Source organism: Artemia sp. Qi Xiang Cuo, chromosome 13 (assembly GCF_049724085.1).
Source record: "Artemia sp. Qi Xiang Cuo chromosome 13, ASM4972408v1, whole genome shotgun sequence".
Lineage (NCBI taxonomy): Eukaryota > Metazoa > Arthropoda > Branchiopoda > Anostraca > Artemiidae > Artemia > Artemia sp. Qi Xiang Cuo.
Window position 1 is genome coordinate 69,543,467 of NC_142806.1, and position 20,359 is coordinate 69,563,825.

A 20,359-nucleotide genomic window follows, 5' to 3' on the forward strand; every position below is an offset into this window, starting at 1 on the left:
ATATATATATATATATATATATATATATATATATATATATATTATATTATAATATAAGTAGGCTATATAACATAATAATATAGTTATAATTATATATATATATATATATATATATATATATATATATATATATATATATATATATATATATATATATATATATATATATATATATATATATATATATATATAGTAAGTCCAGTGGGTACTTTTCTTTGTCGCTATGAAATTGGTTTTCTCAGATCTTACCGTAAGATCAAGAACTTGAGTGTGTTCTGTACAGTTGATTTTTACTAATTCATTTTCAACCATGAATCATTTTCTTCTCTTTTTGTCATTTCTTCTTCTTCTTCTATGTCATTTCTTCTTCATTTCATTCTATGTTTTTTTTCCAGAAACGTGGCCCTCAGCATTCCATTGACTGTATTGTATCTGCCTCTTTTATGATCACTTTATTTTTGGTGTCTGTTCTATGTATGGAGCTTGTTAAGGTAATTTACTTTTAATTCCTCTTCCTTGAATCCTCTTTCTGATCAATCAGGCTTACACTTCTTCAAAATTAATTCTCATAAAATTTTAAGGCTCTTGTGGTTCAGAAGTATTTTTTAAAGAATTGTAACAAATAGTCTGACTTCAACGTAAAGAACGGGGGATTGAGGTAGGGCCAGTTCCCCTCATATGCTGAGTAATTTCTGTTTGTTATAAGTTTTTATGTTTCTCACTATTTTAGATACAAATTGCTTTTTTAATTTAATTAAATTAATTTAAGAAAGTAAATAAACTAATTAAATTAATACTGACCATCCCCCCTGGATGTTCCTCTCGAAAAATTACCGTGTATTTTGCAATAACAAGTACTATATAAGAACAATGGGCAAATTGCATAACTCACAGCCGTTTCCCCAGTGGTTTTGGGGGTCATGTCATCACCAGAGGCAATGTTACTGGGCCTTTCAACAATGCTGAATCAAAGGACTCAAAATTTTGGGCAGATCTCTTTGGCCAAAAAATGGAAAAAGCGACGAAGACCACACTGCCTTTCCATTATAAACAACAAGTAGAACAATAGGTTTTTTTCTATATAAGACAGTGGAACGCAACTTTAAATGAATATTTCATTTAAACTTTACTTTAAGTTCTGGCGAGCAAAAATATTTACTCGCCAAAGAAGGGTTTATCAAATACCACGTGACTGCAGCAAAAACTATGTTTGTAGAACCCATCAAAATTTAGAAAAACGCCTACAACAGCACGAAGATGACATAACTAAAGCTTTAAATTATAATAGTACAAATATTATCTTTTGATTCTGCTTTAAGCAGTCATATCTTTTATAATCCTAGCCATAAAATACTTTTTGAAGAAACTTCCTTTATTAGAAATGATTTAGGCATAAAACAGTTTGTTCGAGATGCAATTGAAACTAGAATCAAAATAAATAGTACTACTTCTGTAAATAGGGATTTTGGGGAATATTCACTTAATGTCTTATATACAAATTTAATTAAAAATGATTTAACTAATATATTAAAAAAAAAACAGTGAACAAATCCACTGAACCTGTTACGGATAGACCTTCTAGGCTGGCTGTCAAAAAGGCAAAATTAGCCTTAAGAGGTAAAGGGAAAAGGTAAAGAATATGGCATTAGACTTTACAGTCCTTACCGGCGGTGCTTATCTCCGTTTTTTGGCCCTTCAGTCAGGAAGTGCAATGGGGGGTTGGGGGCCAAACATCCTGTGCTTTCGTACACCCTTCCTGTTCACCTTCCCCAGATTTCTCCAGGTACACATTTAATGCTGGGTTGACCCTGGCAGAGCTTACAGAGTCACGCCACTGACCCCGTCCCAAACCAAATAATTAATTACACTAGGATTTGAACCCTCGTCCTCTTGGACAAAGGATCCTAAATCCAGCGAACCAATCAACTTGCGCACAACCCGCTTGTTTGTAAATGTTTTTTTATTCCATTTGAATGAATTGTCTTTTTTCACTTCGGTTGATGTATCAGTCCTGGTTGCACTTCCTGGAAGCAATGATGCTAAGACTGTTTTGAAAATATTTCAGTTTTAAAGATTGTATTTTAATGTGAGTTCTTTTATATTAGTTTTTTCTTCATTGATTTTGCTGAGGACGGCCCTTGAATATAGGGTCGAAATATTAATTTAAAGTTTGCTTTCTATTGTCTTACATAAAAAAAAAATTCCATATTGTTCTACTTGTTGTTTATTGTTTATGGCAAAAGGTGTGGGGGAGGTGGTGGTTGCCCTGCATTGGCTACTTAAAAAGGACACTAGAACTTTGGTTTCTATCTGAATGAGTCCACTTTCGATCTTCTAAAACCATGGGTTCGACATGATCACCCCTGGTAAAATAAATAATAAAAAATATAACACGCATTTCTAATCTTTCTTTTGGCAAAAAGTACAAAGTTCCATATTTTTATAGATAGTAATTTGAAACCTTTACAGTAGGGTTCTCTGACATGCTGAATCTGATGGTATGATTTTCATTGATATTGCTTGATTTTTGGTGGGATGTTTCCTCTTTTTTCCAAAAATCAAGAAAATTCTCTCCGGTTCCTAGCTTTTGATTGGTAAAATTAAGCTTTAAAAAGCTTGTATCTTTAAAATCAGCATGAAGCCATGTCTTTTGATGCGTTAATTGATATCGAATTTCTTTTTTTTTTTTAGTGTTTTGGTTATTCTTGGGCCTAATGGCTCCTTACATAGAGATCTTTATCGCGAACTGTTAGATATCTAAAATCTCAGGTTTTTTTGTAACCGAAATTTGAGTATGGTTAAACTTTCAGTGGCAACCCTGATAAGTATGCTTTTCTTTGTGTATTCTAGAAGGTGGGGATTACTACGACCTTTTGATTATTCAAAACAACCACAGTAAGCGCTCGCTTTTTTGTAGTTGTTGTTGCTGTAGAATTTATTTATATTTTTTTCATGAAAACTTTAAAAGAAAACTTAAGGTTTTTAGAATGTTTGGCTTTCTTGCTTATAACATTAAAGCTCCTTCGTTGAATAAGTAATTTTTTTTATTATAATTATTATTTATTTTTTAATATATTTTTTTTTTAACATGCAATTCAGCATCATGTTTTAGCACATGTTTCAATGTTGTATAGTTTGAAGTTTGAATTTACAGTCAGGGCTGCCTATTCTAGCAATTTTTAACAGGGTTGTCATGCTGAATATTTTTTGACGAAAACAATAAGAATTCCAAATAGGGATAGGTCCTTTTATTAGACAGTGAAACGAAAATATAAAACAAAGACTCTAAATATTTCGATGACACAGTCGGTCATCATCATCAGTAGAGTTACTAACGTATCAAAATTAAAATAAAATGCTTTAATACTAAACAAAATAATCACTTCCGGGTCAAAGCAAGTTACCGGTCCATTGACTTAAAAAGTTCACTAACTGTTCTTGAATTTTTGAATACTGTGTTGAGTAAAGGTGGTACAAGTTTCTTGGAAATTGCAGGTCAAAGCAGGTTACCGGTCAATTGGCTTAGAAAGTTCATTAGAAATCAACAGATAGTCTATGTTTGAATTTTTAAGGACGAACAGAGTTGTCAGATTCAACTCTTTAGTTTTAATTATTTATTTTCATCGTTCATCGTGGTAAGAGTACCGAAAATATAGTACCGGCCTAAAAAGTGAATTATTTTGAAAAAAAGAAGAAAAATCCTAGAAAGTCTCGGTTTTTAGGTGTGAAAAAGAATTGTATCCAGGGGAAAAGTGTTTTTATTTTGATGTCATTGGGGCGTAAACTTATTTCGACAGAGCTGTATAAAATTGTTGTTAATCATTGTTTGGTTGCTTTTATATCCAATGTTATAACATTATTTTAAAAAAGCACAAAACTAAAAGTTGTAAACTTCTTGGAATAAGTTTTATATAAGAATTAAAAAAAAAGAACTTAAAAAACTAAATAATAATTTTTAGAATTGACGGTCAAGAAATAGTAGCTTCTATATTTAGTTGTGATTATCTTTAAAGACTTTTAATACTGTCGCGCATATATTCCGTACAAAAGTTGCACAACACATGCACAACTATGCGCAACTATACAAAATATGCACAACTATACTTATTATGTCTTTCGTAGAAGTGGTCCCATTATTTTCCGTTCCAGTTTAAGCAAATGTAAATAGATAGAAGAAAACGACTGGTATATTTCGGTTTTATAATATTTATTTATTGGAAAAAAAAACAGAACAGAATAATAAAATAAACTAAAATAAATAATAAAGTAAAACAGAACAGAGCGTGAACCAAAGAAAAAAAAAACACACAACTCAAAACACTTCGAGGCGGTAATACTAAGGTTAATAGATATTAATTAGGATATTATTAGACTAGACATTTATATGATATGATGAACTAATAAATGAACATCTTCAAAAAAAAAAAAAAAAAAAAAAAAAAAAAAAACCTGGAAAAGACCCTGGTTTCATAACAGTAAATTCTTTCACGAACTAGTTATCAAATTATGAGAAACAAGAAGGCCCAAAGCCCTCCCTCAGTTGAATTCGGGGCTAGTTTTTAAAAGGACACTCGAGTTGGGATGCTCAATTTGATAGATTGATGGCTGCCAGTCAACTGATCAGATATGTACTAAAATCTGGTATGTAACAATTACTATAAAAAAAGGTGACGGCATCAAGTACCCAACTTTTTTTCAAAAGTTTATTCAGCCCTAAAATCCCCTTTATACATACCAAGGGCGGATCCAGATATTTTAGGGGGGGGGGAGCGAAATAGGTTGATCCGATTATCTTGCGTTGGGAGCAAGTTTAATTAACGCAAACTTGAGTTGATTAAGTAAATACACAACTTTAGACTACGCTAGGGGGGGGGGGGCGGGCGCCCCCCTCGCCCCCTTGTGGATCCGCCACTGATACATACTCGCATTTTACATGTTTTTGTTTTTTTCAAAAATGAACATACCTAATTCGATTTGAAGGACCAGGTTTATACAATCTTCACTTCTGACCTTGTTTTCCTCTATTTTGATTTTTTGTACTTTTATTTATTTTGTATTAATAAATTTTTAGTATAAATAAATCTACTACTACTGCTAGCAACTCACTGCAGCACCAAGCCACCTGAGGGCAACACAGCTACGCACGCTCCTCCTACATCCCAGTCAATTCAAAGCCTCTTTACACACTCCCAAGAAATTTCCATTTCCCTATTGCCCTATTAATAAATCTAGTTAAACTTAAAATAAATTATAATAAAATTAAGTAATAAATTCTAGTAAAAATGAATTAGTTTAATTAAAAAGGGTTATTTTCATGAAAAACAAGTAAATTATTATACTTTCTTTTTAATTTTACTTTTATTTTTATCCTCGCTGTATTTTAATTTGTGAATAAATGGTTTGTTGTAATTAGTAACTATTCGGTAATTAATGACATGACTTGGAATGGAAATAGTCTATTCGGTTCTGATTCAAATTCTTCTACTCAATTCTTTTTACTTTCATATTTAGCTATTTTTGTGTTTTTGCTTTCGTACTTCCAATAATTTAGTTGCAAAAAAATGGAGTTTACGGTGCAAATTTCGAATAAAAGCTGTTTCTGTGAACTTTTCATGGAAATAGCCTTTTTTAAACAACAATATTAAAGAAAATACACTTCTCAAATGGAAACGTATACCTAAAAACCGGGGGAAGCGTAGTTCTGGTTTTCTTCATAGATTCTGTTGCAAAAAAAGGCTGTTTCCATGAAGAGTTAACAAAAATAAACCTTGTTTGAATTTTTCAGTGCAATCTCCTATTTTTCAATGAATCATTTTTTTTTTCTATTTCTATTTATTTATTAATACAATACCATAGAGTATACCGACCTCTTTGAACTGAATATTTTATTACTATATTAATTTGTTGTTTATTTGTTTTATTAATTATTTATTTATTTTATGTGATTATACTTATATATATATATATATATATATATATATATATATATATATATATTAATTATAACTATATTATTATGTTATATAGCCTACTTATATATAATATATATATATATATATATATATATATATATATATATATATATATATATATATATATATATATATATATATATATATATATATATATATATATATATATATATATATATATATATATATATATATATATATATATATATATATATATATATATATATATATATATATATGGACCTTGCGGTCAACTCTATTCCCACTTGAGGAGTGGCGCCCCTCGAAGAAATTAGAGCATAGTAAACGATACAGTTCACACGGGATTCCGATTAATAGATAATTCTGTTGGACTGTTTTGCTTTGACGGGCGTTTTCAGGCTGAAAACCTCTTCGTAGCTGATTTGTATGCTATGTGCTGCCTCTCCGTAGTAGCATAATATTTGTAGGCATGAATATATAATGAGTCGGAAGTAATAGGCTTGAGACTGTCTGTGCAGTATTTCGACTTTTGTTGATAGAAGAGCATCGCCAAGTGCTGAAAACCATGTTGTGACCAAGATGGGCCCGGGATTGCACAAAGCCTCCATTCATGGAGGTTCCAGGGACTTCTTGCTGTCTGGTTCGAAGCCGGCTTAAGCACTTCGGTGTAGACTTGAGAAGATATGTGATCCCCGTCCTGCACTGGTATCCGGGATCTTTGCTTTTCCTGAGGGGAAAATAATTTCAATGATTTAAAGAACATGAAAATTGGAACTTGGAATGTTACGACGTTAAAAAAATGACTATCCTATCAACATTTTGACTGACGAATTCAGACGATTAGAACTGGATTTATTGGGAGTTTCAGAAACTCATATCCCAGGGGTAGGAAGCATGAAATTAGGTGATATAGAATTTGTTTACTCAGGCATGAAGGATGGGGTACATAGACAGGGAGTAGGGCTCATGATGAATAAAGAAGCTGCAAAGTCTTGTTTAGGCTGGGAAGGTATTAATAATAGAATACTAATCTCTCATTTTATGACAAAAAGTTCAGGGTATCAGTTATAGTAGAACCGACTGACGGAGATACTAGTGACTCAGATGAATTTTACATACATTTACAGGAGCAAATAGACAGGGTCCCAGGTAGAAATTTGATGTTTTTACTGGGAGATTTTAATGCCCAGGTCGGTAGAAATAGGGATAGATGGTATCCTAGCCTAGGTAAATTTGGTGTAGGAAAAGAAAACAGTAATGGATACAAACTTTAGCAATTTTGTAGGTATAACAATCTAGTTATAACCAATACGGTGTTTGGTCATAAAATGGCTCATAAGTTAACATGGTATTCACTTGATGGTAAGACAGCAAACCTTATTGATTATGTTATAGTAAACCAAAGACTGCCAGGATCAATACAAGATACTAGCGTATATAGGAGTGCCGTTATTGATGTTAAAAGTCAAGATCACCATCTAGTAGTGTCAAGGGTTAATTTAAAGCTGAAGTATCAGAATCGTAATTACCTCCCGGGAAGTTATGATGTTGGTAGACTCCAGGAAGAGAATTTGAGAGAAACTTTCTAGGAACAGTTGAATAATATCTTGAGAGTTTAAAATTTGATAATGTGGAAGATGGTTGGAATAATTTGAGAAAAATAATTTGTGAAGTTGCTGAAGGTGTATTAGGGAAGAAAACTAGAACTGCAGCTAAGAATATTAGTGAAAAAGCTTTATGTTTAATAGAAAGGAGAAAGGACTTGTACAAGAATTATCTGAGTGATAGATCATATGAAAACAAAAGGAATATAAAGAAAGTGGAGAAAGCATTAAGATATCAACTAAGGAGGTGTTAAGTGGATGCCATGGATAAAATTTTCGAGTATCTGGAAGATGCAGCTAGACGGCATAATAGTAAAATATTGTACTGGCATATTAACAAATTGAGAGGGAGTAGTCAATCCGAACTTGGCCCAGTTAAAGATAGGAATGGGGCCACAATTAGCGATAAGGATAAAACTAAATAGAGATGGGCCAAACATTTTGAGGATTTGCATAGCCGAGATAGAGTTGCAGGAAAAGATATAGAGGAAAATGAAAAAGTTTGTGAAAACTTGGATTTGAAGGAAGATTTGTTTTGTGAGGAGGAATTAGCAGCAGTACTAAAAGGATTAAAAACATAACAAGGCTCCAGGTGTTGATAGGGTGGTAAATGAGTTTCTAGGGTTTCTATATGGTGGTAAATATGGTGGCTCTGAGGTTAGAAATAAGCTACTGAAGATTATGAATATGATTTTTGAAAAAGGGAAAGTACCTAATGATTTTAGGAAAACCGTAATTAAGCCACTTTATAAGAAAGGTGATTAAAGTGAGTGTGGTAATTATCGAGGCACTAGTCTGGTCTCTGTAGGTAGTAAATTACTTAGTAATATGATACTTTTAAACTGAGAGATGCCGTAGACAAAGTTTTAAGGGAAGAACAGTTCGGTTTTAGAAAAGGTAGAGGATGTGTCGACCAAGTTTTCACTCTTAGGCTAATGATTGAGAAGTGCCTTAGTTTTCAAACACCTTTGGTCCTCAGTTTTATAGATTATAAGCAAGCGTTTGATTCTGTTGATAGAAGAGCTTTAGTAAAGGTTTTATCCTTATATGGTATACCAGACAAATACATTAAAGTGATTAGTGCTTTGTACGAGTATAAGACTGCTGCAGTTAAGGTAGGAAATGAGGTTAGAAGCTGGTTTTGTGTTAAATCAGGAGTTAAGCAGGGTTGTGTTCTATCTCCCTTTGTATGGATTATTTTGATGGACTTTGTTTTAAGGAGCACAGAAAAGGTAATGGGAGACCACGGAATCAAATGGGGAGGAAAAAGTCTCCTGGACTTGGAAGACTAAGGAAGATGTTCGGAAGACTAAGTCACTAAAGCTAGGAATAAGTGAAGATGAAAAGGTGGCGTTGGGTAATGAAAAGATTGATCAGGTGAACAGCTTCACTTACCTTGGTAGTATTATTAGTAAAGACGGTGAGAGCAGTGAAGATGTCAACAGCAGAATAGCCAAAGGCTCATGTTGTTTTTCAATTGTTAAAAAAAAGTTTGGAAGTGTATGAAGGTTAGTATGCAAACCGAGGTTGAAATATTAGAAGCCACAATTATGGCAGTGGTCAAATATGGCTCTGAAGAAAGGGCGCTCCAAAAAGCGGTTGCTAGATGTTTTCCAGAGAAATCGCTTAAGGATTGTTCTAGGTACCCGGCTGACTGACCGTATTTCAAACAATAGGCTATACGAAAAATGTGGTTCAATACCGCTCTTTAGGGCTATAATGAAAAAAAGGTTGAGGTTTCAAGGGCACGTTGTGCGGATGAAGGATGACAAATTGCCGAAGACTGTTCTTTTCGGCCAGCTGTCTAGGGCTAAATGGAAAGCAGGTCGTCCCCGTCTGGGGTGGGAGGACGTCATAAAGAAATATTTAAAGGAAATGGGAATTTCGTGGGCGGGTGTAAAAAGGGGGGCTTTGAAATGATTAGGGTGGAGGAGCGTGTGTAGCTGTGTTGGCCTCAGGCGGCTTGGTGCTGCGGTGAGTTGTTATCTATATATATATATATATATATATATATATATATATATATATATATATATATATATATATATATATATATATATATATATATATATATATATATATATATATATATATATATATATATATATATATATATATATATATATATATATATATATATATATATATATATATATATATATATATTGGGCTTATTAGGCTTATGGGCATATTAGACTTATGGGCTTATTAGGCTTAGGGGCTTATGGGCATATTAGGCTTATAAGCTTATTAGGCTTATCAGCATACTAGGCTTATGAGCTTATTAGGCTTATTAGGTTTATGGGCTTATTAGGCTTAGTGGGCTTATTAGGCTTATTGGGCTTATTAGGATTATTAGGCTTATTGGGCTTTTTAGGCGTATTGGGCTCTTTAGGCTTATTGGGCATATAAGGCTTATTGGGCTTATGAGCTTATTAGGCTTTTTGGCTTATGGGCTTATTGGGCCTATTAGGCTTGTTGGGCTTATTAGGCTTATTGGGCTTATTAGGCTTATGGGCTTATTAGGCTTATGGGTTTATTAAGCTTATGGGCTTATTAGGCTTATTGAGTTCATTAGACTTCTGGGTTTATGGGCTTATTAGGCTTATGAGCTTATTAAGCTTATGGGCTTTGGAAGCTTATTAGGCTTATTAGGCTTATTGGGCTTATTAGGCTTGTTGGGCTTATTAGGCTTATGTGCTTATTAGGCTTATGAGCTTATTAGGCTTAGGAAGGTTATTAGGCTTATTATGCTTAGGTCCCTTGTTCTCCGACTTATATCCCCGCGCTGTACTCTATGCCTATCTATCTAGTTGATTTTAGTTAAAAAAAAATCAATGGAGTTGATTGTGATTAGTTTTATCTATATTTATTTATAAGTTTTATCTATAACTATACTTATTTCTTATTTGTTTGTTTATCGTTCATTTGTTTTCAGGAATCTCAATCCATTCATCAGTCCCTTTATAATATAGAAGTGTTATGCTGGTGTCTTGTCCTAGGGGTCTTTCTCCTGCGTTTTATGACTTTGGGCTCCAAGATTAATAGGAAGTATAGAAGTCTTTCTGTTTTGATCACAGAACAAATTAATCTCTATCTTCAAATGGAACAAAAGCCCTCTAAAAAAGAAGAACTCCTATTATCAAATAATGTTCTCAAACTAGCAGCTGATTTATTAAAGGTAATTAATCTTTTTGTTTATTAATAATTAATAATTTAACTCTCAACTCTTGCTTATTAAATGAAGTATTCAGTGTCTCAAATGAAGACTTATTTTTGAGAAACTACGCTTGTGCAACAAACTTAAGGGGAATGAAAATCATCTTCATCGCTTGCGCAACACTTGAGAACAGGGTTGCCACCTGTAGCACGAAAGTGCTATTTTAGCACTATTTTATCCTGTTTAGCACTGTAGCACGTGCTACTTTGAATGTAGCACCTTTTCTCTTATGTGACAAAAGTGAAAATATTAACATATAAAATGCAATTACAGGATATAACATATCAAAATATATGTCAGAACATATTTTATGCCTGACAGTAATCTATATACGAGATATTCGTGGTAGCGTACATTTCCCATTCAGCTCTCTGATCACGTCATGCATTTTTATTATTATGTCAACAAATGGAATGACATCATTTTTATACAATGCTAAAAAGGGTTTATGCCAGATTTGCCTCTCACTCACTCGGACTATCTGTCTTTGATTTTTCTACAATTAGCCATGGCTTGATGCCCGCACCGTTGCTTTTGAATTGGAATCAAGTAGTTGGGGGCATCAAGCCATGGCTAATTGTAAAAAAAGCCAAGACAGATATATATATATATATAGATTTATAAATTTACTATTTTATTATTATTTATTATATTTATTATTTTATTTGTTATGATTTATTGTTTTACATTTTATAAAAAATATTTTTATTTTTATTTCACATATTTTTATTCTTTTACATTAAAAAATATTAAAAAATCCTCTTAAAAACTACACTAGAGCGAACCTTTTTTTTCTAATAAACCTTCATTACAAATTCAACTTACATTAGGTATTATTAAAGAAAAAAAGTATATATATATATATATATATATATATATATATATATATATATATATATATATATATATATATATATATATATATATATATCATGTGTTTCGTGCCTTCTTTCGTTTTTTCTTGTGTTTTCACTCCACTGTTTATCTTTTTTGTATGTAATTGGGTATCTAATAAATATTATCATTATGATGAAGCAACTAATATTGCTTATCTTGGTGACTTATTTACTGGCAAGCAGATTCTGCTCCTGTGTCAACATAGTAAACTAATTTGTATATTGTCCCCCTGAATAAGACCCTCTATTCTGGGACAATTAGTAATTGTGAAGTAATTTAGCCATTTATTAGAAGGAAAAGTAACTATCCATATATAGGACATAAATAATTCCGTCAGAAGAAGGGGTAGCGTTGGATTTTGTTTTATATATATTTTAATATCCAATTTGAAGATGGAAAGATCTAATTTTCGTCTTTATAATTTATTCTTGACTTTAGTTTGTTTTTTTTTGCATTTTGATATTCATATTTTGATTGAGATTTTAATTTTCAATGTTTTTTTTGTAATATTGGTGAAAGGATCTAGACTCGGTACTCCAGAAAAAGATGGTATTTTCATTTTAAGATTTTAATCTTGCTTTTAATTTTACATTTTTGTATTATTATTTTTTTAATATTATAGTATTCATTTTTGACTGATGTTTTAGTTTTTAAGGATTTTTTATAGATTCGAAATTTTTTTTAATCCTAACATATTTTTTTGTATTTTAATAGCAATTTCTGCGGCATTAAATTTGTCCCAGGTCATGAACCCCCGGAAATTCAATTATTGTCGTTCTTTTTTTATAGGAGTTGGAGAGCCCATTTAAAATATCTGGTGTGTCAGCAAATCCGATTCTCTACAATCTTACAAAACTCGTTGTGCTTTCAGCCATATCTGGCGTTTTGAGTGAAATACTTGGTTTTAAATTGAAACTACACAAGCTAAAACTTAGTTAGTTTAGTTAATTAATTAAGTTAACCTAGTTAATTAATGTTGCGTTCAGAAATAATTTATGGCAATTTGGTGTCATGACGTTTTGTTTGAAATCCTTGGTGTTGAATTGAAATTACGTAGTGCTTGAGCTTAGTTGATTGATATGGTGTTTAGAGATAATTTATTATAATATATTATAATTTGTATCCTCTTGCAATCCTTCAATTTTAAGTGAAGAATTGTGCAATCTAAAATTTTCGTAGTTTGGTTTATCCCCTAAAATATTTGTTTTTAATTCGATTTTTTTAACTACCCCCCCCCCCCCCCCTGTCTGCTGCAAAAACCTGAGATATTGAAATGTCTGAACAAAATTTAGAAGAATAATATTCCATAAATTGAGCTCGAAGCTACCGTATCTTATAGTGAACCGATCTTATAGGCAGTCTGCTACACTTGCAAAGATCAATCAAAATTTGCAATCACTTACGTTTTAATTTTAAGGGAAGAATTATACAATCAAAAATTTTGTATTTTGGTTTATAGGTTTTTTATAATTAGACGTTGAGCGAAGTATTCTTGAAGTCAAATTTTAAAAATTGTAAATTATCTAGATATAGTTGTGCATAGAACATAAAAACCTTGTATGAAAAAAAAGAAGTCTAAATATAACAAAAACAATAAGTGCATTTTTTATGAAGAAAATGGTTAATAAAAAAACATTAGAAAATTGTTTAGTAACTGTAACTAGAAATAGTAACTATAAATTATCCATACTATAACAAACAAACAAAAATCTGTACCGCTTCCGTTTTTGTGGGTGGGTATTTATGTGTGTTTCTTGTGCAACAACCTTTTACTTTTGCCCTGTGCGACTGTTAAGCTAGTTGTTTATTTAATTTTTCCGAAAAGTTTATGTATGTCGTATTTTTCAAGTAATTAAACTGGAGGAGCAATAATAAGTAACATATGTTGTACATAGTACATATGTTACTATGTAACATAAGTAACATAGTAACATATGCTTCTATCATGGTATGATAGAATCAACCTTCTTTTTTATAGTCGGGTCCCTTCAAAATCGATTTTAATCGTTTTACCTAATTCTTGATATAAAGTAGGGCTACATCTTTTCCAGTAGTGGGGCTACAACTGGTGCAAATGCTGCCCCAGAGGTAGAATCGTATCTGCGTTTAAAGCAATTTTCAATAGGAATAAAATTTAAATTTTATTTGCAATTAAATGTGAAAATTATTAATTTTTTAGCTGAGCCTGCTTTTTTATTGGTTATAATTAATTATTTGTAGTATTATCGCTAGAGGACTATCTGTGGTGCCATTTATTGAAAAGGTAGAGGACGGATAGGAATTATTTGAAATTTAATTTTATGAAGATAAAAGAAGTATTTTTGAAAATCTAGGATATTTTTAACGAAAAGTTTTGATGAAAATACAAAAAAGAGATTTTACAAAATTAAGGGGGAGGGGCAGTTGTCCTGTTTTTTTTTTTTTTTTTTTTTTTTTTTTTTTTTTTTCGTAAAATTCTTATTTAAAAGTAATAAAAGCTTCTTATTCTTGCAAAGAGTTTTTTTTCAAAACTTTCATGAGAGAATAAAGAAATCTTGACAAAAATTTTTTCTTTTTTTCTCTTTTCTCCCTCTTTCTCTTTTTTTCTTTCTCTTTCTTTCTTTTTTTTATTTCTTCTTTTTTCTGAACATAGATCGTTTCTTAGACCATATTTTCAGTTAATAATTAAAATTGAAGGTGAATATTGGAAACGGGTTAAGACTTTTAATAAGACTGTGAACTTTGTCAAAAAAAAATTTCTCGTATAAACAGTATCAAATGTCCCCATGTTTCGGCACTATACAATAGAAAAATAGAAGGAACTGAGAGGAATAATAAAAGGATATAAAAAGGAATATAATGTTTGTTAGCCGAATAGAAAGTTGATGTCCTTAAGGATATTCTTAAGGATACCCTTAAGGATCCCTTAAGGATACCCTTAATGAGTAAGAATGTATTTCCTCATAGGTTTTTAACTTTACTTTAACAAAGGTTTTTTTTTTAACAAAGGTTTACTTTAACATAGGTTTTTAAACTTTACTTTTACAAAGGTCATAAATTTAACCACTTTTAACTTCAAAGGTCATGATTAATAAAGGCAGGTTAGCTTTTTGACTGGAAAAGTCTTCGCACTGGACTATTGTAAGATTAGTGTATTATTACCAATATTTTGATTTTTTTTAAATTTCAGATCTAAATAGGACATTCCACATCTAGATCGTATTCAATTATGATAAAAGACAGGAAAAAATCAAGAAGCCCCCTCTTATCTTAGCTAATTATTATCCCTTGACGTGGAACGCTCTGAATACATCTTGTTTAATTAAGTCTTAATACAAAGGGCATATTCGCAAAAGAAACACAAATAATAAAAAAAAACATGTTTTTTTAATGGAAAGATACATGTCTCATATCTGTTATTTTTAATGTCTTATTTAGTTTATTTAACTTTAACAACAATTTAAATACAAAAATCAATATGATTCACTCAAAGAAGGGTTGCTGTGGAGTGGGGTGTTAAATTCACTAAACGTTGCTTTTACAAAGTTAACTGTCTTGTTAAAAGTTTTACCCGTATTTTCATATTCTATCTCATAAAAAATATATCTCAGTATAACTTCAGTTTTATTCTCAAAGGGCTTTTTTTTACTATTTGTTTAAGCTCACACTCATTCTTTATTTACACTAGTTTTCTTCCGTTCTCCTTTCGTTTTTTTTTTATTCCCATTTCCATTTTTGAATCGTACGAAAATCTGTGAACCGAAGTTAAATCGCTGCTGTAAAAACTCTCAATGTCATGGTTTTTCATATTAATATTTATTTGTTAATTTACACGATTTGATTTTTATATGACATTAATTATTTACATTTTTTAAAATTGTCTTGTGTCATTAATCGAATGGATTTCAAATTATTGGGCAGATTCGTATCATTCGGACCTGGTTTTGCAGAATTTCTTGTTTCTTTCTTATTTGGTTAGGCCTTATATAATATGCTTTTATCGTATTTTTCGAATAAAAAAGTGTTTAGCGAGCAGATCCATTTCAAAAAGAGTAGTATTTTTTATTCACAAGTTGTTTTGCGTCCTTTGCCCTACAGTCGCATTATTGTCTTACAGGCTATGTAGTGTTTTGTTTGAATGTATTATGTTACGCCGATATGTTCTTGTTTTCTCGAAAGTAGCCCGATCCAACATCGCTCGTTTCGTTTTCTTCACTTGTTTTTTTTGTAGTATTTTGTTTGTTATTATTATTATTGTAGAGAACTATATTTGTGAGGGATGAATATCACGTCTTATTGGCATTTTTTCGTATTATATATTTCGGCGTTTGCTTCATGGTTTGTTTTGTCACATTGTTCTATACAAGATGTCGAATTGTTTCTTTTTTTGAATTCAGATGCTGTGTCGAAAAATTTTATTGCACTTTTTACAGAAATAAAGAACAATTTAAAAGAAGAGTATTCTTTAAATTATTGTCGTACTCGCAAAAAAATGTTACGAGGTCGAGGTGTGTTTTTTTAAGCAAGGTCCGCTTTTTTGTTCACCGTAGTAGTTCGCATGCATGCCATAAAGAGCGTTTGCGTTGCGTTCTTCACCTCAAATAACAGACAAGTTCTCACCTCAGCGGCAACCGTTAGGATAATGACGATGTGGCAGTGAACCATTATATGTTTTTACAAAGAGGGTATTTTAAAATTGGTTGAGAGGTATGATAAGTTTTAGAACAAACTTGGTAACTGCGTCGAAGAATAAAGTATGCACTTTCTGAAAATAAATTCACTTTTTTGAAATAATCTCTTTGTGTGCTTATGTTCAAACGGACCTTACTTAAAAACACCCCTCGTTTCATAGTAATTGGGAGTAAATTCATCCTATGTGTCGAAATATGACGAGCAGTAATCCAGGGGCAGTAATCCAGAAGCATTAATCCTGCGTGAGTGGCGTTAGAGTAACCTTTCACGAGTTTGCCTAACATAAACTGTGACTGCAAACAGCGCCTCAGGTTGACCTTGAGGAATGGCCCCTCTCGAGAACATTATAGACTAGTAGGTGACGCAGCATTTGCACTTGATTCACATCAATGATGATTCTTCTGGGTTTCGTCTGTTTATGTTGCTTTTTTGGGCTAAAAAATCACTTCCTAGATAAGTTTCTATAATAGGCTGCCTCTCCACAGCAGAATAATATTTGTATGCAGGAATATGTAATGGGTCGGGGGCAATAGGCTTGAGATTCTCTGTGCAGGGTTTTAACTCTTGTTGGTGGAAGAGCAGCGCAAAGTGTAGAAAACCCTATTGCGGCCAAGATTGGTCTAGGATTGCACAAAGCCTATATTCATAATGGAGGTCCCAGGGACTTCTTACTGTCCAGTTCGAAGCCTGCTTACAAGATTTGTGTGGACTAGATAACATGTGTTAGTTCCCATCCTGCACGGGTTCTGGGACCACGGCTTTTGATCATACGACAATTGCAACTTACAACGTTAAAAACAGATATCGTATGAAAATTTTGACTGACGAATTCAGACGCTTCGAATTGGACTTAATAGGAGTTTCAGAAACGCATATCCCAGGATTAGGAAACGTGAAATTAGATGGTATAGATTTTACTTAATCAGGAAAAATGGGGTACATAGACAGGGAGTAAGGCTCATGATGAATAAGCAAGTTGCTAAGTCTTGTTTAGGCTGGGAGGGTAATGATGAAAACAACAACAAATTTTAAATACTAAAAATCAAAATATTTCGACTCCACTTCCGAGAGCCTTTATCAATGGAAAACGAATCAAATTAAACGCAAGGTATAAAGAAAAGGACAAACAAACAAAGAACAACAACAAAATAAAACTTACGTCTTAATAACCTCCAAAATGCTACCATTACCTTTAATAGCCTAAATAAGCACACGCAATGATTAACGATTGACTGTGTTGCACCAGATTGTCTCTCCCATAATTTCAGGTTATCAACGAGATTTAGTAAAATTCAATGTCATATTTAAATGTAGCATATAAGTATAGCATTCGTCTGTGACTATCATAAATATAGTAACTGTGGTCTTCCTAACTGTAATATTGATAAAAAAAAAATCGTCCTCGTGATGTTCGATCAAGTTAAGCTTTTCTTCTTTTTTCTATTAGTAGTTTTTAAGCGTGAAACTCTGATATGCGTATAGGACGCTGTCGCGATTTTAAAATTTGGTCATGATTGCAGTTAGAATAGCTGCAACGAACCGTTCATAGTAAAAAACGAACCGGGGCGTCGTCAAAAATAAAAAAAAAACGCGTTAAAAAGTGCAAACGCAGTCCTGGGGGCAAGTATCATAAATTTAAGAAATTACTGATGCTACTTCTAACAACTCATCGCAGCAGTAAGCCGCGTGAGGCCAACACAGCTATGTACGCTCCTCCATCCCAGTTTATCCAAAGGCTCGCTCTTTGCTCCCTCTCAAAAGTTTCTATATTTTTCCGTAGGACATTGCTCAGTACTGAATTAGCCTTTGAACTGTGAGGACGCAAATTAGATTTAACTTTGAATTTCATTGGTTTGTAAAAAGTGTGTTTGTTAGACAGTGAAGATATTGAGAAACATTGAATTGGCTTGGGATTATACACCTTGGATTACGTCATTTAATTATGACAAAAAAAGAAAATAGGCCAAAGACAATGAATCAAGCTCTGATTGAGTAGTAGTTCAGGTGTCTTTACCGCTTGTCCTAAGGGGTGGAATGAAATGCAAATATTTGATTAGTTGAATTTTGCAAACGCTACAGAGTATTCCTGAAAGTTGGTTGTGATTCCTGAAGTAGCGTCGGTATTCAAACGCTGTTGGAAATCGTCGGTGCAGGAGATAGGGGTGTTAGCCGTGCCCAAATTAACGGTGTCTTAGCGAACTGCACGTCCGCATCGACGTGGATAAATTATAGGTGCTAAAATAGGTAAGAGAGATTACATACTTTATTTTATTTGCACTTGCCATGGGGCGAAAAAGGAAGATTGCTAAAACTGTCCAAGTAGGATCTCAGTCTGTTGAGAACAGTTTGTTGAATTCGACCGTTTCATCCGAAGGGAATAACGATGTCGCTTCACTGAAAACCCTGGCGGATTATTTTGCTAAGATGCTAATTATACTTACTGAAATTGGTAAAAAACTAGACTCTATAAACGATAGTATAAAAATGTTGGAAAATCGTATGGTATCAGTGGAAAATACACAGTCTGAGCTAAAATCAGAAGTTAATACTACGAGTTCGCGTGTTACACAGCTTGAATCTCATGTTCAAAGCTTAAGAAATCATATGTCAATTATCGCTAGTGAAACGAAAAAGTATGAAATTGGGAGTGCAGATCTGTCTCGTCGGCTTATGGCATCTGAGTATCGACTTACAGAGACGAATCTTATCGTTTGGAATGCCCCCTGTGAAAATACCACCCAAGCCAAATCGTTTTTTGAACAGATGTGTTTGGAGGGTCTAGCTTTGTCCATGGTACCGAGGTTTCAAGTTGTTGATAATGTCCGTAAGGAGCAACAGTATTTTAAAGTTGATGTTGGTTCTCGAGATGCGAAGGTCAGTTTGCTTAAGAACGGAAAGAAATTAAAAGGTAAAGTTATTGAACACCATAGAAATGTATCTGTTAGCGATGATGCACAAATATCAGTTCGTGAAGCTCGAAGGAAGTTGTATGTAAAGAAATCTAGATTAAGTGCTATTGGAGTTTCATCAAGGGTTTCTAATACAGTTCCACCATATATACAGATCGACCGTGGTGGTGTGGTGGCAAAATTTGGTTACGATGAGTTATGTGACCAATAGATGGTTATATCATGAATGGTGAATTAAGAGTTTGTTAAGATATTTTTTTTTTGTTTTTTTTTTTTGTTTTGTTTTGTTTTGTATTTGTGTTTATGGAAAAAAAATGAAAAGTTGTTCTTTTTTTCTAATTTATTTATTTTTTTTTAGAATTTATAATGGGTAAGTGGTATACACAGGTAGAGCATTGTGTTTTCTTAAATTATAATTTTCTGGAATTCAGTAATGGAAACAGTAAGCCTGTATTGTGACAGGCTAGTGTTAGTGACAATTTTTTGACTTTTTTGTATTCGTTTGTTTATTTATACCATTTTTTTAATATGTTACTAATTATTTTTAGGTTATATCGTGTTTTTTCCGGAGCTTCACTTACGTTGGATGCGAGACCACGGACCCTCCGAGTTACAGCAAGTTATTCAGTTGGTTAGGTTTGGTTACAACTACCCTCCTTTTCTTTTTAGTATATATATATATATATATATATATATATATATATATATATATATATATATATATATATATATATATATATATATATATATATATATATATATATATATATATATATATATTTATAAAAAATGGTAATTGTTCATAATGATCGTTTGGATTGGCTTGAGAATAATCCATTGAGTATTTCGGATTTCGGATTAGGGGTACTTCACAGGGATTTTGATATGGGGGTAGATGATGTTTTTCCGAAGGTTGTTTATAAGTGTCCAGTTGATTTACATACTAGACTGGCACCGGATAAACTTGGCATTTTTCATCTGAATTGCCAGGGGTTAAATAGTACATTGGATTATTTGTCGGAGTTGTGTATGCTATCTGATTTTCCTATTCTTGCACTTACTGAAACATGGTTAATGAATAATAATTCTGGACTATTGGATATT

At 32.3% G+C, this 20,359-nt stretch overlaps 1 protein-coding gene across 4 annotated transcripts in view; it reads left to right on the forward strand.

Annotated features, from left to right (window-relative positions):
• phtf (putative homeodomain transcription factor) overlaps window positions 1-14,081 on the forward strand; it is a 171,564-nt gene extending 157,483 nt beyond the window's left edge. For 2 of the 4 annotated variants that reach the window (XM_089098552.1, XM_089098551.1), the window contains exons 13-15: window positions 396-491; window positions 10,497-10,739; window positions 12,465-14,081. In XM_089098552.1, coding sequence (XP_088954678.1) covers window positions 396-491; window positions 10,497-10,739; window positions 12,465-12,614 — 489 coding nt within the window. In that variant the 3' untranslated portion in view covers window positions 12,615-14,081. The remainder of the gene's footprint in view (window positions 1-395; window positions 492-10,496; window positions 10,740-12,464) is intronic. The other 2 variants (XM_089098549.1, XM_089098550.1) reach the window with 1 other exon arrangement.
• Window positions 14,082-20,359: the final 6,278 nt, after the last annotated feature.